Below are 24,343 nucleotides of genomic sequence, written 5' to 3'. Positions count from 1 at the left end.
CTGAGACTCTGCTGAAATAAGCAAATAAACATAGGAATAGACAATGGTTCAATATTGGTCACATTCAGTATAAGAAAAAGTGAAGCAGACTCCTGTATCTTCAAGCTATTTTGCGAACCTACTGATGTGAGGGAGGGCCTTACCTGTAACCAGGGCTGCCAACTTGAATAAAATCGAAGGGGCAAGTAAGCCCCACCCTGCATAACTGTTCACATGGTGCAGCACACACGCACCATTTGAATGGCAATTCTCATCAACTTCGGGGGACGAGCAGCCCCCTCAGATATTTTATGGGGGTGGGCAAAGGGTCCTCAGCCCTGAGCTTGCTCCTGTGCCTGTAACAATTGTTACTTGCCTGTTAGCCTGAATGGCACAATGCAATTTTGCCCATCTCTTGTCACATGGATGCTGTCCAGATAAATGTTTCTTTGTTATAAAATAAATAACTAAAAAAAATGCGTCCTGATTTTTTACCACTAACTTCTATAGAAGAGGTTCCCTGAAGTGAATTAGACATGAGTACAGTTATGCAAATATAATACAGTTAAATTTCTGTAGATGTACTTTTTAAATTTTCATTATAGGGAAAAGGTTAAAATACTGTGAATGAAAGAACTTTGCATGGATGTGTCAGGAAAAAGTAGGCTTCCTTACTTACATGAAATTAATATAATTTTCAAACAAAAAAGATGAAATTAATGATTGCCAGATGTAACTGGCAGGTATGATGTACTATTTCTGCAGCGTCACACAAGCCTTCTATGCCTGCTTAGCGTCTAGTATCCAGAAAATAATTCCCTATGTGCCACTCTGTTTTTATTATTATTCTTACACTTACAAAACCGTCGGACAAAAGAAATTCAGTATAACAATTCACAAATACAAAAATAAGTGTTCAAAAATACAATTCCTGTAGGGCATTAAAAAACTTTCAGATTTCTAATTTACAAAGATAATAACTGAACACCACTGCATTTCCTCAAATTAAATGAAAGCACTAGTGTTTCCTTAGGTAGGGAGATGTTTAGATGCAAAATGAACTAAGACACAATAAATATTTAAAAAAACCCACTAAAATATTTGTCTTTGGCATGTATCTTCTGCTTATGTTTCTAGGTATTCCATGCTTTCCACCACCAGATGTTCCCCATGGCAAGCACAGTGGCAGGTCCATGAATGACTTCTCCTATGGGACAGCTGTAACATACACCTGTGACAAAGGCCACCCCCTTGTGGGAAATGCCACTATTTACTGTACTACTAAGGATGGATTAAATGGAATTTGGAGTGGCCGTGCATATTGTGGAGGTGTGGTTTTCCAGTGTTACTCTTTGTTCTTCTATTGTTTATATGGAAAGGTCCAATTTGTGTTAATTCCTAAACATGGTGATTTGGTAATGTGGCAAGCATTTTCTTCTGATAGCTCTAACAGAATAACTATTAGGTATCAATACTTCTAAATTTTCAAAACCAACCCCCCTGTCCATGATGCAGCAGATAAAGGCACAGATGCACTGAGTGAGGGTCTATTCTTTTACTTTGTCCTTTGTAGCTGTATGTTTATTAAACACATCTTCTTTTCAGTGGCTCACTGTCCAGCTCCTCAAATTGAAAATGGAAGAATAGTAACTGGTTATTCCGCCACCTACACATATAACCGAAGGGTGACATTAGACTGCAATGCTGGCCACAAAATAGCTGGCTCGAGAGAGATCCATTGCCAAGTGGATGGCACATGGGACCCTCCACTACCTCACTGTGAACAGGGCAAGTATCACTTTGAAGCTCTTTCGTATGAGACTCCTCACCCGCAAACAGACTTCCCTTTCAGGCTGCTTCTGACTGTGTTTCTAATACGAGGGCTTTTAACCTGAGCCACAATAGAAGGCAATGCCTTTTTGAACTATAATAAGCAGAAATTTCCCATGACTCTTTCTTGTTTCTGTTCCTCCTAAAGTCTATGTTCCTAGTAATCAAAGAAGCAACCCACAAATCACTTGCTGTAAAATGTTTGACTGTTTCCACTAATAATTGTTTGAGAAAACCATCTAGTGCTTTAATGTAGTGTTCCATAAATTCATTTTTCAATCATTAATATGTAGGAAACATAGTTAATACCTTGCAGTGGAATCTTACACATGCTTACTCAGAAGTAAGGGCCATTGAGTTCTGTTAAATTTACTACTATGTAAGTGTGATAAGATTGCAGCCTTCATGTTGAATAGATTGTTCTGTTGGCACCCATCTGTCTTGGGAGACAATGGAACAGTGTGTCTTTGCGAGTAAAGTCAAACATTTGGAGAGTTACAGCACCTGCTGTGGCTGTAGAGACCAATATGGGAGAGACATGTTTTGCTGCAGCTGGGGCAGATCATAGAATTGTAGAGTTGGAAGGGACCCTGAGGGTCATCTAGTTCAACCCCCTGCAATGCAGGAATATGCAGCTGTCCCATATGGAGACTGAAGCTGCAACCTTGGTGTTATTGGTACCATGCTCTAACCAACTGAGTTATCCAGGCCCACATTAAATAACTGGCAGCAGTGGGATAAAGGTGTCCAGTTGTGCTGCTCAGGTGCACCATGGCAGTTCTGCTCTCTGCACTCCTCCCAGTGGTCATTTTTCCTCAGGTAACTACTATGGATACATGACCTGACTGCCTGTCTCCAGACACTGTGGTTGGATGCAAGGAATTCCTATACAGTGAGGCTGATATTGCCAGCCTTCGTGTCACGGTTGCAGACATCTTTGTAACACAGAGCTGGTCTGTCAACAGGCCTGGTGCTTGAGGCTAGCTCCCCATAGAGCACGTTCTTGGGGATCTTGCCACCTTCCATTCTGTGGACGTGTACAAACCAATACACTTCCCAATTATCAGGAAAGTGTTAAGAGGTTGTCTATGATCCTAGAAAGTTAAAATGTTGAATTTTACATCAAGGTTTTATAATTTCTGCAATACACCCTTCTCTCAGGTCTCACATATTATAGAATTTAATAATGGCTTTATCCTTTTTCCTTCGCAGTCACTGGTTGTGAAAATCCAGAAATCCAGAATGGAAGAATAACAAGATCTAGAGGGCAAGTTAAACCCAAAGAGACAATTACATTTGAATGTGACCCTGGCTATATCCTGAAAGGCAACCATACAATTCAGTGCCAATTTGACAGCACATGGGATTCTCCTGTGCCCATTTGTGTTAGGGGTACGTATTGGTATATGTTTCATTTGCTTCTAATAGTCAGAAATGCTTTCCTTTTGTTTGGATCTCCTTTGACAGTTTCAGATATGAACCAAAAAGAATGAAAGTCTCATCTGAGCTTGTGCTCATTAAAGACTCTCTGCAAATCAATACCACACAGGGGTGTGTAAGTACTTAAATCATTTCACTGAAGAAAGATAGCCAAATTGGTGCCCTTCATGTGTTGCTGGACTACAGTTTTCATCAGCCCCAGTCAGCATGGCCAATAGTAAAAGATTATGGGAGTTATAGTCCACAACAACTGAAGTGCACCAAGTTGGCTACGCCTGCAATAGAGTGTGAGTGAGGAAATAAGCCTTTGGGGGTTTATTGATTGGACTTGAAACCTGAAATCGGAATCATAACAAATAATGACAGACCATTGCAATTGCATGACCAAAAAGAAGTGCAGGATATATGTATCAGGTTTCATTTGAATTAGCATATGCTTTGTAAAAAGCATAAATATAATAATGATACCAGAACCAATAAAAATTTAATGGGGGGGGTCATTTCATGTTAAGTTAGGCCAACCTTTACTCATGCCATGATCTACGGTAATAAACCAAAGAAAAAGTTCAGATTGACACACACTTATTAACAGTATTTATTATTTGTTTGCTTCATAAAATTTATACACTGATTGTAAAAAACAATAATTTCAAAGTAGTTTACAAAAATAAATCAAGGAAATTTTACAACTTTAAAGCAAACAAAAGTTAAAATAGTAAAACAGATTAAAATTATTTCAACTTTCTAAGCATCAGGGTAGGCTTGCCAAAAACAAGAATGATTTTAGCAGATGCCAAAAAGAATAAAGTGAAGGCACCAGATATCACCTGCTTAATATCAATAGGCAGGGAGTTCCCAAGTGTAGGTGCTGCCACACTAAATGATTGAGTTCTTACAAATGTGGAATTTACAGTCAAGGATGTTTGTAATGTGTTTTTCCATTGTAACCACCTTTTTCCCCTTTCAGTGATTCAGTGCCAGCCACCCCCACATGTTCAAAATGGGATGTACAACCAGGAAGCAGCAGTGTTTACTAATGGAATGTCTGTGAAATACACATGTGAGCCTGGCTATGGTCTAATTGGAGAGGGGACTATTTACTGCACAGCATCTGGGACATGGTCTTCCCCTGCCCCTCGCTGTGAAGGTACATCTTTTGACCATAAGATTGTCCATATTGGCTCTAGCAGGGCAAGCTACAAAGCAATGTTTACACCATTTCTTCCATTCAGCCTTGAAAATTTGGATCCAGGCAAATAAAGTAGTGCTGCTTCCTATAATGAAAGCACACACTTCGAGAACTGTCACACAGAATTGAGTTCTGTGCAAGTTAATGGAACTTCTGAAGTGTTCCTTAGAAGAGACAAAGAGTGATACTGCAAGGTAAAGGTAAAGGGACCCCTGACCATTAGGTCCAGTCATGACCGACTCTGGGGTTGCGGCGCTCATCTCGCTTTACTGGCCGAGGGAGCCGGCGCACAGCTTCCGGGTCATGTGGCCAGCATGACTAAGCTGCTTGTGGTGAACCAGAGCAGCGCACGGAAACACTTTTTACCTTCCCGCCGGAGCGGTACCTATTTATCTACTTGCACTTTGACATGCTTTCGAACTGCTAGGTTGGCAGGAGCAGGGACCGAGCAACGGGAGCTCATCCCGTCACAGGGATTCGAACCGCCGACCTTCTGATTGGCAAGCCCTAGGCTCTGTGGTTTAATACTGCAAGGTACTGTCGTTCTATTAGTGCAAGGACTTTTGGTTGTGCGGTAGAACTGCCCCTTCTCCCCCTCCCCCTATGCATGCCCTAATCCTGTTCTAGGGTTCCCTCATCCCTTCCATAGCAGATTTGTAGAAGGCACAGGGAAAAGAGAGGGGTGGGAAGTTTTGTTGCACAAGCAGAATGCAATTACTTTGCTGGCTGCTGCCCAAAGTCAAACTGGCAACTTCTTATAATAGGGAAGGCACTACCACCTTCCAAGAAACAGAAGAAATAAAACAGCTTGAATGTTCTTTAATCTGCTTGAGTAAGGAACTGGACATCACATCTTGTTCCCACTGATGAAATTGCTTCTCTCATTTTTGTCTTGTGCATATTATTTCCTGCTTGATGCAATTATCCTATTTTATGTTTCACATATATATAAACGCATAAAATAAATAATGTTTAACTTTTTATATGGTTTTATGTATGTATAATTGTAAACTGCATTGATTTTTTTCTGAATAGCAATATATGCATATTTTTAAATAAAATTAAAATGAATAAGTAAATACAGTACAGGTGAGAAAAGAGTGGTGAGGACCACTGCTATATTATAGTTGGAGGAACTGGAGATTAGTTTAAAGTTAGAACCACAATATTACACTTTGTAGACCTTCACAATAACTACTGGCCTCATCTTCCCCTCTCTTTCTCCCCACTTCCTCCCTCCATCTCATCAGGAGGTAGCTGTGCACCCCCACCCAGTTTACAATTTGCTGAACTTCTCAATGAGTATAAAGAAAATAATTCCTTTCCCGTTGGCTCAGTTGTGAAATACATGTGCCGTCCAGGCTATGCTAAGCATCCCGGATTGAAGGCCTCTCTTATGTGCATTAGAAATCAGGAATGGTCAGGAGTTCAGGAGTTCTGCAAAAGTGAGTCTCTTACCATCCTTGTATTGATTGTTATATTAATATAAGTGGTTTGATTAAGTTGCACCATTCTTCCTTTGTGCTTTAATTAAATTTGTTTTAAAACAAATTACAGAAATTCTGTATGGTTTGCTTTTTTTCTGACAGGAAAATCATGTGGATATCCAGGAGAACCAGATAATGGGAGGCTGATTGTAACAAAAGATCTTTTATTTGGTTCTACTATAAATTACACCTGCGAGGAAGGGTAAGCACTAGGAAATCAATAAGGTTACTTTTTCTGGTAGGGCTCCTCTTCCTTTAACGATTTAAGAACAAGTCATTGGTGTTAGCTTTCCCCGCTCACCTAACCTCCTATGCAGGAAAAGGTTCATAAATCAATTTCTTATTGTAAATGCAGCTTTTGAAGAAACAGGACCCCTGCGACAACAGATTTAGCCAGTCCCAGGCACTAACTTGTCTTGCAGCCTAATACTAATCATCTGAGGGGAGTGCCAGTAGGATTGGAGACAGAACCACAGATAGAGGGAGATATCAGCATGCTTGTGCAAATTGCAGGGTTTGCAGAAGAGAGAATTCTGGTCTGAATAGAATATATTTTGCTGTGATAATCGCTCAGTATACAGCTTTGGTATTGGTTGTGAATGGGTACACATGTTAGGAAGTCATTCTTCAAAGAAAAAAAAGGTTCTTGTAGCTTTAAAGAAGTTTTCTTTAATAGGAGTGACATTCTAGGCTGATTGGTTACAGCTGGGGATGAAAATAAAAAGAGGAAGTTGCAGGTTGCAACATCCTGCACGAGGAAAGAGTACCCACAGGCTGTGAGTTTATACCATGGTGGAAAGATGTATGTAAATAGTTTGTATATAGTTTGAACTAAAATGCTTGTGAACCAGCCAAGAAACAAAGGTAACTCTTGACTGAGTATTTTGCACAAGTCTCGTAGTCTCTTGTCGTCCACAGCCAGGAAGAAACTCTGCTACAAGCTTTTTAAAGCGATTTTATTGAGGAGCCACTACACTATCAGCAAGCGCAGTAGAAGTGTGTGGGCCGTGACCCTAATAACACAGTGCATACATTTCGTAATATGCATTTAAATCTGTGCATCCTGGGATAAAGAAGTTGACAATCCATAATTGCTTCTATCTCAATTCAGGTTCAGGCTAGTTGGTCTATCTTCCAGACAGTGTGTGATATCTGGCCTAAAAGCAGTATGGACTGGTGAAACTGCTATTTGTCAGCGTAAGTAGAACACATGTTAACATACAGTGGTACCTCAGGTTACAAACGCTTCAGGTTACAGACTCCACTAACCCAGAAATAGTATCTCGGGTTAAGAACTTTGCTTCAGGATGAGAACAGAAATCGTGCGGCAGCGGCAGGAGGCCCCATTAGCTAAAGTGGTACCTCAGGTTAAGAACAGTTTCAGGTTAAGAACGGACCTCCAGAACGAATTAAGTTCTTAACCAGAGGTACCACTGTATATCATTTTTCCAGAAGGCAACTGAGAAGTTCCACCAGGACTTAATAACTTTTACTCCACCTGAGCCTAAATCAGTCAATGCACGTTCACTTGCTGGACACTGCTGTGCAATTACATAATGGACATAATGGAAAGCTACTGACCACTGCACATACTTACATGCATCCAGCTTCTACCCATATCACTCCACAACTTAAACAGTGGCATCAGACATGTATCAGAGTATAAAACCTACCCAATGAAATGGGGGAGAAAACAGACTGACAAGGTAAACAGATTGACAAGGCAAGGCTGGCACCGAGGGAAAATCTACTATAGGATAGACCTAGAAGAGAACATCACTTGTCACATGCAACATCCAGCTAAAGACACTGAAATGTATAATCAATTACCTACAACCCATCCTGAACAATAACACTTCCCTCTCATAGGCTTACATACATCACAGCCTTGGGCTCATACCTGCTTACAGACAGCCCCCAAACCTAAATGACAGGCCACATAACAAAGACACTGACACAGGGACCAGATCTTATGACAGATCCATTTGTCAGCTGCATGCCACTGTCCTTGCTTGCAGTACCTAATATGGCTATTTGCAATATCACAGATTCATTCACCTGCTGCACCCTGCTGCCAGCGCCATGGTGATGCCCGCGAAGCAGTGGCACCAACATCTGGTGAGATCTTGTGAGATCTTGCCAAAGTCTCATTGGATCTTAGGATCTCGTGAGATTTTGGCAAGATCTTGCCCCAGACCAGTGCCACTGCCAGTGCTGCTTCCCCAGAGACAGCAGGGTGGGTGGCAGAAGTGAGGCGGGTGCAGCATTAGATACAAATCTGTTTGTCCTCATCAGTGGGCCAGGCCTACATTTAAATCTCCACTCCCTCCCTCCTGATAGGATGACACACCACCCAGCTCTGAATGGCTTCTGGGTCCCCAGGAGGCTGATTCAAAGCCCGTCCACCACAAGGGTTAACTATTAGCTATGTAAAAATAGCATCATTGACACAAAAATATTGACAATTAGTGAATAACTAGTAGGTGTGGTTCACTTCTACAGCTCTTCCAGTCTTTTGTGCCTTGGGCAGCATCCGATATTTGCAATATTGCAAATAGCCCTAGGATATTTGAGTCAATGCCAGTCAGCCCAACTCTTGAGAACCATTGCAGCAACCCTTCAAAAACCATACGGTTGTTGGAAAATTAAAGAGATTCTTGTAATCAAATAATATAATAATATATTATATATTATTTCAATCAAATAATGTGAAAATAATTTTGTTTGCCCCTATTTTTATAGGATTTTGAGCAGCCTACATATCTTTGTGCTTTTACTATTTCACCAAATTCCAGATAAATTAAATTTTAATTTTTACGGACATAACTATTCACACTCATATAATAGTGTGCTTTTGACTTTTGTGCTAGTTGGCACTGAAAGACCAGTTGTCCACAATCAATCATATGGTTCAAGAGGCCTGAATTCAGAATAATCTCGTTAAGATAGCATATTTGCATTTTCCTATATCTAACCTAATCGCTGTCAGTCACCTGGCAAAATTACATCTGGCAAGGGATATTTATCATGTTGAAAGTATAAATGAAGGAGTTGGGTGAATGTAAGATATATGGTTGCCACCTAGTGGCCAAAAGGCAAAAGTATTTCTTGAGAAAAAGTTGGGAACTGAAAAGGCTCAAGGCTTGCGCCCTTAGAGTGGTTCCAAGATGGATGCCAGACTATCAGAAACTGGTGTAACCTACATACATTATCAGTATCACAATCACATGGCAAAGTTATAAAGCACAGGAATCCTGTGGCAAGAGTATCAGACTATAGTATCAGGTTATCAATGAAATCATGAGAATAATGGAATACCACTTTGGAATATCTTACACCTTACACTAGGTAAGGTAAAGGTAAATGACCCCTGGGCAGTTAAGTCCAGTCAAAGACGACTGTGGGGTGTGGCAGTCATTTCGTTTTTCAAGCCGAGGGAGCCAGCATTTGTCCGCAGACAGCTTTCCAGGTCATGTGGCCAGCATGACTAAACCGCTTCTGACACAACAGGACACTGACAAGTGCCAGAGCACAGGGAAACGTCATTTACCTTCCTGCCGGAGCGGTACCTATTTATCTACTTGCACTTTTTGGCATGCTTTCGAACTGCTAGGTTGGCAGAAGCTGGGACAGAGCAACAGGAGCTCACCTCATTGTGGGGATTGAAACTGCCAACCTTCCAATCGGCAAGCCCAAGAGGCTCGGTGGTTTAGACCACAGCACTACCCACGTCCCTAGTCTTACACTATTAAAACAATGTTTGTAATATGGATGCTTTCTTTGCCCTTAGCACAGAATTGTAGTTAACAATCTCAATGTTGACTGACGTTCCTTCCAATTTTCCAGCTGAGGAGCATTAATCCTCTCTCTTCTGATGTGTATCTGCAGCAACAACAAAAATACTTTCTTTATTGTATGCTCCTCGGTTGTATTTCTCCTAAGCTGATAAATCTTTCAGCCTAAAGAAAGTGGTCAGTCTCTGTCCTGTTATTGTTATTATCTAATTTATGTGTCTTACAGAATAGTTCATCTCTCTATTTTGGTATTTATAAGTAGCCATTGTAGTTCTTGCGTTTCATGTAATCTCCATGGCAGATTATGGAACTCTGGATGTCTTGTATTATTTTCTTCCTTTTAACTATTGGCTGTATTCAAGGGATAATCATAGTTTAGCAGTCATTAATATTACATACGCTGTTAACTTCATCTGTTGGCTCCAGTAGTAGCCATCAGAAATAGAAAACAGAATACATCATTTATGCTATATGTTTGTCTTCTACCTTTCTCTAGCTATTTCATGTTCACCACCACCAGATGTTCCCCATGGCAAGCACAGTGGCTTAGATGACTACTTCTATGGGACAGCTGTATCATACACCTGTGAAAAAAGCCACCCCCTTGTCGGAAATGCCACTATTTACTGTACTACCAAGGATGGAGTAAATGGTGTTTGGAGTGGCCGTGCATATTGTGGAGGTGTGTTTTTAAATATTCTCCATGCCATTTTGTTAATTGCAGGAAGTTGTGTGCAGGAATAAGCATGAACATTTGGCAAAATCACAGCAGTCATTACTCTATTACTTCCCAACAAGAAGAATCATTAGCTATATGTATTCCTTAAAAAATGCAAAGGCAAGGGTGGTGGATTCATATTGGGGCAAACCAAAATGTCCCCAAGTATTGTACAAGCTGCAATGCCTACCTGCAACTATAATTAGGACTGCTGGGATGAAAAGACATACAATGGTTGATTCCAACATAACAACCCCATTTCTGAAAATACAAAATCCAGTTGTTAATCAGATCTGCATTCCTCTTAGGTGAAACATGCAGTTCTTTAGTAGGATGAATAGGGAAGTGGAGAAGACTCCTGCTTAATGTCTGGAAAGAGAAGGCAGGAATCCTAACTCCATCACTGTCTCCATTGACACCACTCACCTTCCACCCACTATTTCTCCTACTTTTCTCTTGCTTTTTCTATTTGAAAAGTCTTTTATCAGATCCTCAAAACTAATCTTCCATAACACATATGCTTCTATACTTTGTAGAGATAAGGTATCCTGCCCGCCTTGTTGCATAGCTGTTCTGTTAGGATTTTTAATATATTTCAACTGAGAAAATAAACACTCAGCTGAGCAGTCTGTGATGATTTGTGACATTAATATTAAAATATACGAAAGCAAATGTCTGCATTTGGAAAGGCAGACTCAACATTGTCTTCTACAATTGTTTTATAAAGTTCAGCATGACTGAATCTTGTTTTTACATTTTTGGTTGCACTGAACTTACGATGCACATATGAGTGAAACTGCTGAAGCTCAGCTGAGAAATTAATAAACTGATGAGTTCATAGTGATGCACATATAATTTCATCGTAAGTTGACACATCAATTGTCTCCCAAATCTACGTGGTTATTATTTTGCCATCCCCAACCCCCCCCCCTAAGGAAAAGCTGTGGAGATAACAATTCTCACCAAGGCCTTTAAAAATCTCCAAATTTGAAGGAACCTTCAAATTACATGAGCCTCAGTGAACCGAGTGGCAGTTTACCAGTTACCAGATTCTAATTTTGTGGTTTTCCAAAGAATAATGTTTGTGTGGGCAGGGTGGTCCCTCCCCCTACCTGGCCTGATCACCTTGGCAACGCCTCCCCAGGCAGGATTGGGCAAGTGGCTGAGGTAGGCAGAGACCTCCAGGTATCCCACCTGGGGAAGGCGAATCCAAGCCTGTGCTAATGGTGCCGCATAGGGTCCAGGGGGCTGCACACGACCACGCAAAGGGCACCCCCCATTTAATGTGGGGAGCAGTCATCACTCTCTATTGTTACTAATTCATTGTTACTAATTTATTATCATTATTTGTGTGTGTCCGTGTGTATTCATTTTTCACTTATTGTGGGAAACTTTTTTGTGGAACCTGGTTCAGCTGCGCCATATGGTCCATGTTAAATCCGGCAATGGATTTTTTGTGGCGCCCCCCTTCCCTTGATGCCCTAAGTATGTGCTTATTTTGCTTAAAGTTTAATCCAGCCCTGAGCGTGGGGAGAGACTTGAGGGTCAAATAGAGGAGCAGGGTGGGCAACATTTGGGCCCTGAGCCTGAGGTTCCTATTCCATCACCCCATAATCCACATGTCTATAATACTGCCAGCTAAACGCACAGATATGCAGAGAACAGGTGTATTCCTTTTTACCTTCAGTACTGTATGCTTGTTGAAACTTTGTCGTTTCAGTGACTCGCTGTCCGCCCCCTCAAGTAAGGAATGGAAGGATAGTAACTGGTTATTCAGACACCTACACATATAACCAAAGGATGACTTTGGACTGCAATGCTGGCTACAAAATATCTGGAACAAGAGAGATTCATTGCCAAGTAGATGGTACATGGGACCCTCCTCTACCTCACTGTGAACTGGGCAAGTATAAATAAGAAGCATCCATATATAGGCAAGCATGAATATGAGCTGGATACATACATGCTTGTAACTTCAATATTCAGGAAGCATTTGTAATTCTTTAGTTATAGAAGGAAGCAGGAATATCTGCAGTAAATGTTCACACAAGTAGTGATATTGCTATACTTGCAGGCAGATTGCCAGATCTCATGCGTATGGCATAGACAGCGGGACATGCACAAAAGACATGGGTTCAAATCTTCAATCCTATCAACTTCACTAGTTGTCCTTGGGCCAGTCACTGACTATAATTGGACTTAGCACAAAATCATGGTTTAACAGGGACTAGTCTCCCCTCAGGCTTATGCACCCCCAAATCTCTAGCACAAGCTATGCAAATGTAATTGGAGGTGCCAGTTTTAGAGTAACTGCAGTTTAGCATTCCATCCAAATTCTAAACTGTGGTTAACCTGAACTATGGTAACTTCAAACAGGGCAGCTCCATAGACTGAAGCTGGCTTATTTTCACTAACCATGGTTAAGGCAATTGATTGTAGGTTGTGCCCAGTGGTAGTCCTAATCCAAGTAAATGGATAGTACTGTAATACACACAAGTTAGTAGTGTCCATTAATTTCAAAGGGTCTACTCAGAATAGGACTAGCATTGGATACAAATCTGTTTGTCTGTAAGATGCCTTATGTTCCTTGGATGACAGGTGGAATGCCCTCCCCAGGGAGGCTCACATGGCACCTTTGTTACAGATCTTTAGGTGCCTGGCAAATACATTGCTGTTCTCCTAGGCCTTTGGCTAATTCAACAATCTATGTTCTTTAAAACTGTTCGTGGCCCCCCCCCTTTGTTATGTATTTTTGAGTTTCTATATTGTAAACTGCCCTGTGATCCTCAGATGAAGGGTGGTATATAAATTTAATAATACATAAAAATATTTTTAAAATTTTAAATACATTTTCAGTTAAATGTGCCATTAATATGCTATTGTGAATGTTCTCTCCTATTTCATTTTTCTTTTAGTATCACAGTGCCCCTTGCCTCTGGATATACCCAATGGAAATCACAATGGTTTTCCTGGGGAAGTGTTTACTTCTCAGAAGTCTGTAACTTACTCCTGTGATCCTGGTTACTCACTTGTTGGAAAGGCATCTATTTCCTGCACAGCTTCTGGAGAGTGGAGCAGTCCTCTGCCACGTTGTGAAAGTATTTACGATGACATTTTGTACAATCTCAGCAACAGAGGATATAATTGCTTTTTATCATCTGTACTGGTGTTAACACTGGTCTTTGTTCCTTACTGTGACCTGCACTTCTGCTAAAATTGGTGCTCCTTTTCGTTTTCATTTGAACAAGATTTCTACTTTCTGAAGGAAGCCTTCTTGCCTCTAATAGTTTCCTTGACTCTGCTGTTTAACCATGCTGGCATCCTCTTTCCTTGGTGGTACTTTTCCTGATCTGCTGTTTAGATTCTAGTGAGTTTCTATTACTGTAGTAATTCTGGAAATATTGCAACTTTTCCATTGAATTTCCTTTTCTTAATCCCCTCATTTCTTTGGTTGAGTTCCTCATCTGAAGTACAGTAGACTTTAATTTTGTTGGACTTGCTTGGCAATTGCTTGCTTACATAGACAGTATCACCACTCACAGGGATTGGATCAGAGTTTGCCCTTTTAGGAAAGTCTAGCTTGTATTATCTCCAGGACTAAATTACTCTTGCGGCCTGCTGCTCACCACCCACACCAGTTCAGAGAAGTCCACCCCTTTTGGGATTTCTAGTATGTCAGGCTCACTGAAACTTCACATTACAGTGGTGCCTCGCAAGACGAAATTAATTCGTTCCGCAAGTCTCTTCGTCTTGCGAGTTTTTCATCTTGCGATGCATGGTTTCCCATAGGAATGCATTGAAAATCAATTAATGCGTTCCTAGGGAAACCGCCTTCAGACCAGGTCCAGGGACAGTCTGTCCCTGGACATCTTCTGAAGGCTGGGGGGACGGACAAGGGCTTTTCTTCCCACCCCCAGCATTTTAAAAAACCCCGGGACAGCGGAGGACTTCTCCGCTGTCCGGGCGATCTTAAAATGCTGGCGGGCGGCATTTTAAAATCGCCCCGGGACAGCGGAGGACTTCTCCGCTGTCCGGGGCGATTTAAAAGCCCCTGGGAAGGCAGGCAGGGGGGACAAAGACTTTTGCCCCCCGCCCGCCTTCAGAAGGTGTTCCCTGCCCGCCGCCCGGCTTTGGAGCACCGTTCCGAAGCCGGGCGGCGGGGGGAGGTGTTCCCTGCCCGCCGCCGGGCTTTGGAGCACCGTTCCGAAGCCGGGCGGCGGAGGGAGGTGTTCCCTGCCCGCCGCCGGGCTTTGGAGCACCGTTCCGAAGCCGGGCGGCGGCGGGAGGTGTTCCCTGCCCGCCGCCGGGCTTTGGAGCACCGTTCCGAAGCCGGGCGGCGGCGGGAGGTGTTCCCGCCGCCCGGCTTCGGAGGAGCCTTCCGAAGCCCAGCGGCGGGAGGAGATGTCCCCGCCCCGCCGCCAGGCTTCGGAGGTCCGAGGACAGTGGGGAAGACGTGCTGCGCTTCCCCGCTGTCCCGGAGATTTCCCTATGGGCTGTCGTCTTGCGAAGCAAGCCCATAGGGAAATTCGTTTTGTGAAGCGCCTCCAAAACGGAAAACCCTTTCGTCTAGCGGGTTTTCCGTCTTGCGAGGCGTTCGTCTTGCGGGGTACCACTGTAGTACAAAAACAGAACCATCTGCACCGCCCTAAATCTGGCACTGTGTTCAACTTTATGTCCTCTGTGATATACAGAGCAGCATCACCTCCAGCCACTAGTATAAGATAGTCTGCATTTGGAAGATGTAATCTGAGACACAATTCCAGATGTTGTGACGGTTTTCATTTTTTAACTCCTTGATATACTTTACCCTCTCTTTTAACAGTGCAGTGCCCCCCACCTCAAGTGGTCGCTCATGGGAAATACAGCAGTCAGGAAGCAAAAGGTTTTACTAATGGGGGGTTTGTAGAATACAGTTGCGATCCTGGATACAGCATTATAGGAGATGCCAGAATTTTTTGTACAGCATCTGGGTCTTGGAACTCCTCAGCGCCTAACTGCAAAGGTGAGTCAGCCTTTTTATTTCAAGCAGCATATGCAAATCATATGATGAGTCTGAAAACATTGGTAGGAAAGATATTTCATACATGACACACTATATGTTTAAAAAAATAGTTTGCGGGGTAAGGAAATAAGAAAGTATATCTAATTAATGACTTTATATGTCTACAAGCAGTGTTTTGCTTTCTATAATAAACATTTGTCTCTTGGGGTAGCAGCTCCATCAATCGGCTAATTGAATACAAAATTCAATGAAATGGGACACATTTAGATGTATTTTCCTTGTTCCTACATCTCTTGAGAAGTCTCAGAGTGCTCAAAGTTCTCCTAGCATGCTGGGGAAATGAAGTCTACTTCGTAGAAGCCTCACTTTCCACTGTGTAAGCTACTCAAGATTTGGGTGGTGAAGGGAAGGACCTTGCTTTACCAGAGAGATCAGAATTTGCATTTATGCTGAGGTGCAGGTCCATGGTATTTTAGTATATAAAGGTAAGCAGCATTGTTTGTTAAGTATGGAATGTGAACCCCTAAGCATAGACTTCCTCTGTACAGAGAAGCTGGACGTTGCCTTGATGTTCAGCAGCAGTTTCAGTTGTTCCGACAGGACTGAGAATAATTCAGAGATATGTATGCAGAAATGGGGGGGGCAGCCTTATTTTCTGTCCACTGTAGCTAATAATGTTGGTGATTTACAAATAATGTGTTAGAGTTTTGTGAGCTCTGTGTATTCTTGTTGAATGACTGAAGTGTAGCCACGTCATTAACCCTCTTATGGTGTGTTGCATGCTTTTTCCCATCAGAAAATATCCTTCATATTTCGTATCAAAACTGTACTTATTACTCTCCCCCCCCCGACATGTTTTATTGTTGCTTTGTTGGTATTGGTCCATTAAGTCACTGTTTGTTGGGGTGGGTGCTTTTGTGAGTAGGCATTGCTGTTGTCCTTTTGCAAACCCACTATTCTTGCTGCTCTCTTACCATCCCTGTGGCTGTCAGAAGGGCAGTACCTAAAACATTTCAAATTCTGCACTTCTGATTTCCATAGGGATGGCTGAAGTTTAAGTGGACAGCTATGGATGCATGCAACAACTACTGTTGTATGCACAACAAAGATCAAAAACACAAAGGGAAATAACAAGCACACAACTAAAGTTGTTTAATACAGTAATGTTTGAAAACTGAAGTGAAGGCATTTTAAACCAAATTTAATCACACTATACTATGATCTAAAGTAGGAAGCCGACTTCTTATGTATGTTATTGTTGGATGTATCGCCTGTCTGTCTTGCTGAGGAACAAGATATTCTTCCCTTGTTGTTGTTGTTGTTTTCCAGAGATACATTGCCCCTCGCCTCCCAAAGTCCAGCATGGAAAGTACAGGGCTCTGGGATCAGAACAATATACCAGTGGAAAAATTGTAAAATACAGCTGTGACCCTGGTTATGTGCTAATAGGAAGGGCAACTATATATTGCACAGCATCCGGTGTGTGGAGTCTCCCTGTCCCACGCTGTGAATGCAAGTATTCTGCTACACTGGATTTTCATTTGGGCTTTGTATAGGCTAACCAGTCAAAACAGATTTAAAATGCAAGTGAATGTTCATACAAGTACCTTATTTCTGCATTGAAAATTATAGTTCCAGTTAAGTCCTTAAGGGAAGGGCACCTCAAATATTATGTGTGAGCCACATATATACAGCTCTGTTAATGGATCAAGGCCTGACCAATGGAGTGACCATTCTTTTCTTTTTTGGGTCTCATTTCCTTGTTGGGATACTGCCAGGGAGACAAAGTCCATCATGGCCCGCAAGCCGGCTGCCGGACGATCCATCGATCTCCCGTAGATACAGTATCAGCAATTAGTGACACGAGCTTCCAGAAATAGCTTGCCCCATTCCAGAGCTCATGCACACTCTATCAGCAGATAATGCACAGCAAAAGTCGCACTCAGGAGAGCATTATTTACAAGTTTTATTCAGCGTTGATCAGAACAAAAAAAAACATGACTGCCTGCTTCAGTGTCTCCAGACACAGAGAGAGCGAAAACAAAAGACATAACAGAAACATCCTGTGAAACAGGAAATATGCAGACTCTGACTCACAAAGCCTGCTCCCTTTTAAGGTGGAACGGAAATATTCTAACAGCTATTCCTAGGCAGTCCAAGCTGAGACTTTCTAACTCCAAAATGTATGTTGCACTATCTTGCTATTGATCCATAAAGAGCCTTATATAATAATATAAATTTTGAGCTTTACATTAAATGTATTAAGAAAATGGTTCTACAATATACTCCTTATTGCAGCTGACATACACTGTGTAGTCTACTAGCTACTTTATATTTTCCTTTGCAGTCACTGGCTGTGTAAGTCCAAAAATTCAGAATGGAAGAATAACAAGATCTAAAGGACAAGTTAAGCCCACAGAGACAATTACATTCGAATGTGACCCTGGATATATCCTGAAAGGCAACCACACAATTCAGTGCCAGTTTGACAGCACATGGGATTCTCCCACACCCATCTGTGTAAGGGGTAGGTACTAAGCACAGCTTTGACTGGATTTCATTTTTCTGTGATAAGCAAGAAAGTTAGTTAAATCTGTTGAAGTCCTCTTTGGGAGTTTCCAGATATGAGCCACAAAACATACAAACTTATCTAACAAACTTATCTAACTTGACACATTCCCACAAAAGAAAATCCCACTTACTTCCCTCCCAAATTAGGAATATGGGAAGCTGCCTTATATGGAGTCACACAATTGTGTTTGGGGGGGGGGGAGAAGGGCATTTCCAGCCATACCTGGAGAAGCCAGGGATCTTCTTAATGAAACAAATGTTCTACAGTTCAGCTAAGGCCCTTCCCCTAAACACAAAAGGGGAAAACTCAGCAAGTTCTGTTTTTAATTGATTGAACTGAATTTTGAAATAGAAATCCAACCAATAATGATAGGCAATATCACTAGTAAAGGAAGGGAGATGCACTCAACCCTGGTTGGACAGAGACTGTGGATGGAGGGGTTCCTAAGATCTGGGAAGAACCACTAGTCGCTTCAGATGTCTTGTCTTTGCCCAGGCTTTACCTGACCCACAACTTTGGAACCAACTTTCTGTGTTTTAATCCCCATATTGGTACTGGTGGCATTTTTCACAGGACACAGTACATGCTGCCTTAAAGGCAATAGTTCACATGAGTTCACACAGTGGTGCCCTTTTAATACAATGTCAGCACCTCTGAACCAGGAATACTTTCTCTGAACCTGGATCTCTGTGGACCTTTAATGGCTGACAGGAAGAGATTCTGTATCATGTGGCTTGGAAGAATCTAGCATACCAGCTTAGCTCATTCCTATCTGCACATAGGAAGCAATTATGATTCCTTGTGGTAAATGTTTTATTTATTTATTTTTACTTTTTTCTATCTACCACTTTTGCTCTCTTGTCAGAAACTCGGTGCCAGCCACCTGCAAAGATTGAAAATGGGAATCACAGCCACCATGAATTGTCAGTGTTTACCAGTGGAATGTCTGTGAATTACAGGTGCAAACCTGGCTACTTCCTTACTGGAGAGGCAACTGTTCACTGTACAGCATCTGGTACATGGTCTTCCTCTGCTCCTCACTGCAAAAGTAAGATTCTTGGTCAAAAGTTTTATTGGGATGGCTCTAGGAGTGAAGGCTACAAAATTTAGAACTGGTGTTCACTAATGATTCCTCCTTTCTACATTGAAAACCATTGATTCGGACACATTCTTATAGTAATGCTGCCTCAAACTGGAAGCACCTATTTTGGAACTTTATCACACAGAGTTTTGTTTTGCATAGGATAATAGAGAGTGTGAGCTGTCGGTTAGGAAAGTCAAAGCCAGATTGGAAAGTGGTGACATGACATGCTACCCGGAGCGTAGCACACAATGGTGCCCTTATAAAGAACCTCAGAAATACTCGTTCTGTACCTGGAGTTGTAATACTCAGATCAAGAAGTGGGAGGGTTTCTACTTGCTTTGAGATAAGCTTGATGCTCATATAGTTTTGCTTTAGAATTGCAGTGTCCCCCTCCTCTGCCTATTCCAAATGGTGATCACAATGGCCATGGAGAAGCTCATTTTGCTACAGGAAGATACGTCAATTACACCTGTGACCGTGGCTACTTGTTACGTGGCAAGGCTTCCAGTCAGTGTACAGCCTCTGGAGCTTGGAGTCAACCTTTACCCCAGTGTGAAGGTTGGTATTTCCCTGCCCATCCTCGTTGGCTAAAAACACAGAGCAAGTGATACCTGGGAATTCTCAGTTAGCATCATTATATCTACTTCTGGTTTTCTTTTCTTTTTGCAGTAATGCGTTGTCCACTGCCACCAAGCATTGCGCATGGAAAGAATATAGGAGAAGACCTCACCTATGGGAGTTCTGTAATATACATTTGTGATGCCGGTTATTCCCTCGAAGGAGAGTATCTGGTTACCTGTATTTTAGAAGGCTCCAACTCGGTGAACTGGACTAAACTTCCAAAATGCAAAGGTTATTTTCATTCAGTTGTACAACCACTGTCCCTGGTCCATAGATGTGCACATGACTCTGTACAATTTTGTAGCCCTTGTAGTCTGCCTAAAGCGCAGTTGTCCTGGCTTAAGTCTTACAGATCTAAGTAAAAGCTCTGATGATAGTTCTGCATTGAAACATTTCTCCACAGGGTGCCCTGCACCTCAAGCGATTGCCAATGGGGAACGTGACTCTGAAAGTCTGGAAGATTTTCCTTATGGCTCCTCTGTGACGTATCGTTGTGACCCTGACTACTTTCTTACTGGAGCTGCGACAATACACTGTCTGTCTTCTGGAACGTGGGATCAATCTGTTCCTCATTGTAAAAGCAGACAACGTAGGTGGCAATATATTTAGCTTTTCCAGATGAGTAACGGTGCTACCATTAAAATATAATAAAATAATTATAAAAAGAGATAAAGCACTTAAAATGCTAAAGCATGTAAAACCATTTGATACAAAGCAGAACAGCTCTAACTCAGTAAAAAAAGGGTTCTGGGACCCACAAAATACAATATTTTTAAATGTCAAAGGGTAAAGAAGTTCATTTTCAGCATGTGGCGAAAGCTATACATTAAAGATATTAAGCAAACATTGGTGGGGAGAGGGTGCCGCAGTTTCTCTCTAGCCATGCTCAAACCCCTCCCCCAATACTGTCACAATTACTTGCCCCCACATCTATTTGTAATGGAAACGAGAAAACAAGTGTACTGAATTAGGTCATTTGAGATACTATCTGCATATAGGAAACTATTATGATGCCTTGAGTTGAAGAATCTTTCTTATTTATTTTCTGCTAGATTCCACTTCTATTCCTCTGTCAGAGATTCAGTGCCAGCAACCCACAAAAATCCAAAATGGGGATCACAGCCACCAGGAATTGTCAGTGTTTACCAGTGGAATGTCTGTGAATTACACGTGTGAGCCTGGCTACTCTCTACATGGAGAGGCAACAATATATTGCACCCCATCTGGCAAATGGTCTGCCCCTGCTCCTCACTGCAAAAGTAGGTTTCTGGATTGCAATACACGAGACATAGGGTGGCAGAGTATTCTTTACAAGCCGGTGGAGAAGAGATCCAAACTGTATACATTTAGAAAACATGAAGTACACAAAGATGATGGGAGAATAACTTTGAATGGTCTTGACATTGTAAGTACACTCTTTTCCTTTCAGAAATTCAATGCCGGCCACCCCCAAGTATCCAAAATGGGATTCACAGCAATGAGGGATCATCAGTGTTCACCAATGGAATGTTTGTGAAATACACCTGTGAGCCAGGCTACTCGCTTACTGGAGAGGGAACTATTTATTGCACAACCTCTGGCACATGGAGTGCTCCTGCCCCGCACTGTGAAGGTGTGTGTCTTGCTCATAGGCACTAGTGGCTTTTTTTCAGCAGGGACATAACATGCTACCCAGAGCGTGGCACACAATAGTGCCCTTATAAAGAACCTCTGGACCAGAAATACTCGTTCTGTACCTGGATCTACATGGCAGGCATGGGTTGGAACAATAGTCCATAATAGTAGGAGAAGAGGGCTGGTACTCCTGTGATCTCAAACCATGATTAATGGAGGAAATGTAGCTTATGCTAGCTACAAAAACTAGAATCTACTATAGTGAAGGAGTTGTAATACTCAGATCAAGAATTGGGAGGGTTTCTACTTGCTATGAGATAAGCTTGATGCTCATATAGTTTTGATTTAGAATTGCAGTGTCCCCCTCCTCTGCCTATTCCAAATGGTGATCACAATAGCCATGGAGAAGCTCATTTTGCTACAGGAAGATACGTCAATTACACCTGTGACCGTGGCTACTTGTTACGTGGCAAGGCTTCCAGTCAGTGTACAGCCTCTGGAGCTTGGAGTCAACCTTTACCCCAGTGTGAAGGTTGGTATTTCCTTGCCTAAAAACACAGAGCAAGTGATACTTGGGAATTCTCAGTTAGCATAATTGTATCGACTTCTTGTTTTCTTTTCTTTTTGCAGTAATGCGTTGTCCACCGCCACCAAGCATTGCGCATGGAAAGAATATAGGAGAAGACCTCACCTATGGGAGTTCTGTAATATACATTTGTGATGCCGGTTATTCCCTTGAAGGAGAGTATCTGGTTACCTGTATTTTAGAAGGCTCCAACTCTGTGAACTGGACTAAACTTCCAAAATGCAAAGGTTATTTTCATTCAGTTGTACAACCACTGTCACTGGTCCATAGATGTGCACATGACTCTGTACAATTTTGTAGCCCTTGTAGTTAATGCACATCTGCCCAAAGTGTAGTTGTCCTGGCTTAGGTCTTACAGATCTAAGTAAAAGCTCTGGTGATAGTTCTGCATTGAAACATTTCTCCACAGGGTGCCCTGCACCTCAAGCGATTGCCAATGGGGAACGTGACTCTGAAAGTCTGGAAGATCTTCCTTATGGCTCCTCTGTGACGTATCGTTGTGACCCTGACTACTTTCTTACTGGAGCTGCGACAATACACTGTCTGTCTTCTGGAACATGGGATCAATCTGTTCCTCATTGTAAAAGCAGACAACGTAGGTGGCAATATATTTAGCTTTTCCAGATGAGTAACGGTGCTACCATTAAAATATAATAAAATAATTATAAAAAGAGATAAAGCACTTAAAATGATAAAGCATGTAAAACCATTTGATACAAAGCAGAACAGCTCTAACTCAGTAAAAAAAAGTGTTCTGGGACCCACAAAATACAATATTTTTAAATGTCAAAGGGTAAAGAAGTTCATTTTCAGCATGTGGCGAAAGCTATACATTAAAGATATTAAGCAAACATTGGTGGGGAGAGGGTGCCGCAGTTTCTCTCTAGCCATGCTCAAACCATGAGAAAACAAGTGTACTGAATTAGGTCATTTGAGATACTATCTGCATATAGGAAACTATTATGATGCCTTGAGTTGAAGAATCTTTCTTATTTATTTTCTGCTAGATTCCACTTCTATTCCTCTGTCAGAGATTCAGTGCCAGCAACCCACAAAAATCCAAAATGGGGATCACAGCCACCAGGAATTGTCAGTGTTTACCAGTGGAATGTCTGTGAATTACACGTGTGAGCCTGGCTACTCTCTACATGGAGAGGCAACAATTTATTGCACCCCATCTGGCAAATGGTCTGCCCCTGCTCCTCACTGCAAAAGTAGGTTTCTGGATTGCAATACACGAGACATAGGGTGGCAGAGTATTCTTTACAAGCCGATGGAGAAGAGATCCAAACTGTATACATTTAGAAAACATGAAGTACACAAAGATGATGGGAGAATAACTTTGAATGGTCTTGACATTGTAAGTACACTCTTTTCCTTTCAGAAATTCAATGCCGGCCACCCCCAAGTATCCAAAATGGGATTCACAGCAATGAGGGATCATCAGTGTTCACCAATGGAATGTTTGTGAAATACACCTGTGAGCCAGGCTACTCGCTTACTGGAGAGGGAACTATTTATTGCACAACCTCTGGCACATGGAGTGCTCCTGCCCCGCACTGTGAAGGTGTGTGTCTTGCTCATAGGCACTAGTGGCTTTTTTTCAGCAGGGACATAACATGCTACCCAGAGCGTAGCACACAATGGTGCCCTTATAAAGAACCTCTGGACCAGAAATACTCGTTCTGTACCTGGATCTACATGGCAGGCATGGGTTGGAACAATAGTCCATAATAGTAGGAGAAGAGGGCTGGTACTCCTGTAATCTCAAACCATGATTAATGGAGGAAATGTAGCTTATGCTAGCTACAAAAACTAGAATCTACTATAGTGAAGGAGTTGTAATACTCGGATCAAGAATTGGGAGGGTTTCTACTTGCTATGAGATAAGCTTGATGCTCATATAGTTTTGATTTAGAATTGCAGTGTCCCCCTCCTCTGCCTATTCCAAATGGTGATCACAATGGCCATGGAGAAGCTCATTTTGCTACAGGAAGATACGTCAATTACACCTGTGACCGTGGCTACTTGTTACGTGGCAAGGCTTCCAGTCAGTGTACAGCCTCTGGAGCTTGGAGTCAACCTTTACCCCAGTGTGAAGGTTGGTATTTCCCTGCCTATCCTTGTTGGCTAAAAACACAGAGCAAGTGATACTTGGGAATTCTCAGTTAGCATCATTGTATCTACTTCTGGTTTTCTTTTCTTTTTGCAGTAATGCGTTGTCCACCGCCACCAAGCATTGCGCATGGAAAGAATATAGGAGAAGACCTCACCTATGGGAGTTCTGTAATATACATTTGTGATGCCGGTTATTCCCTTGAAGGAGAGTATCTGGTTACCTGTATTTTAGAAAGCTCCAACTCTGTGAACTGGACTAAACTTCCAAAATGCAAAGGTTATTTTCATTCAGTTGTACAACCACTGTCC

General features: G+C 42.0%; 1 protein-coding gene and 1 long non-coding RNA gene across 2 annotated transcripts in view; one reads left to right on the top strand and one right to left on the bottom strand.

Annotated features, from left to right (window-relative positions):
• LOC310709336 (complement receptor type 1-like) overlaps nt 1-24,343 on the top strand; it is a 42,167-nt gene that overhangs the window by 8,891 nt on the left and 8,933 nt on the right. Inside the window, exons 5-30 of the mRNA XM_083508744.1 lie at nt 1,117-1,308; nt 1,585-1,767; nt 3,022-3,201; nt 4,217-4,396; nt 5,689-5,883; nt 6,028-6,127; nt 7,037-7,122; nt 10,216-10,401; nt 12,158-12,340; nt 13,353-13,535; nt 15,260-15,439; nt 16,769-16,951; nt 17,787-17,966; nt 18,877-19,059; nt 19,471-19,653; nt 19,765-19,947; nt 20,120-20,305; nt 20,769-20,975; nt 21,146-21,328; nt 21,680-21,862; nt 21,961-22,143; nt 22,326-22,511; nt 22,924-23,130; nt 23,301-23,483; nt 23,835-24,017; nt 24,129-24,311. Coding sequence (XP_083364870.1) covers nt 1,117-1,308; nt 1,585-1,767; nt 3,022-3,201; nt 4,217-4,396; nt 5,689-5,883; nt 6,028-6,127; nt 7,037-7,122; nt 10,216-10,401; nt 12,158-12,340; nt 13,353-13,535; nt 15,260-15,439; nt 16,769-16,951; nt 17,787-17,966; nt 18,877-19,059; nt 19,471-19,653; nt 19,765-19,947; nt 20,120-20,305; nt 20,769-20,975; nt 21,146-21,328; nt 21,680-21,862; nt 21,961-22,143; nt 22,326-22,511; nt 22,924-23,130; nt 23,301-23,483; nt 23,835-24,017; nt 24,129-24,311 — 4,644 coding nt within the window. The remainder of the gene's footprint in view (nt 1-1,116; nt 1,309-1,584; nt 1,768-3,021; nt 3,202-4,216; nt 4,397-5,688; nt 5,884-6,027; nt 6,128-7,036; nt 7,123-10,215; nt 10,402-12,157; nt 12,341-13,352; nt 13,536-15,259; nt 15,440-16,768; nt 16,952-17,786; nt 17,967-18,876; nt 19,060-19,470; nt 19,654-19,764; nt 19,948-20,119; nt 20,306-20,768; nt 20,976-21,145; nt 21,329-21,679; nt 21,863-21,960; nt 22,144-22,325; nt 22,512-22,923; nt 23,131-23,300; nt 23,484-23,834; nt 24,018-24,128; nt 24,312-24,343) is intronic.
• On the bottom strand, nt 9,600-12,224 carry LOC310709467. Its single transcript, XR_014527542.1, has 3 exons — nt 12,119-12,224; nt 10,628-10,698; nt 9,600-9,807 (listed from the first exon to the last, which is right to left on the bottom strand). It is a non-coding gene; the product is annotated as an uncharacterized lncRNA (long non-coding RNA).

Source organism: Podarcis liolepis (assembly GCF_965112155.1).
Source record: "Podarcis liolepis genome assembly, chromosome: 6".
Lineage (NCBI taxonomy): Eukaryota > Metazoa > Chordata > Lepidosauria > Squamata > Lacertidae > Podarcis > Podarcis liolepis.
Note: the sequence above shows the minus strand (reverse complement) of the source record. Positions and strands in the feature narration are given on the sequence as shown.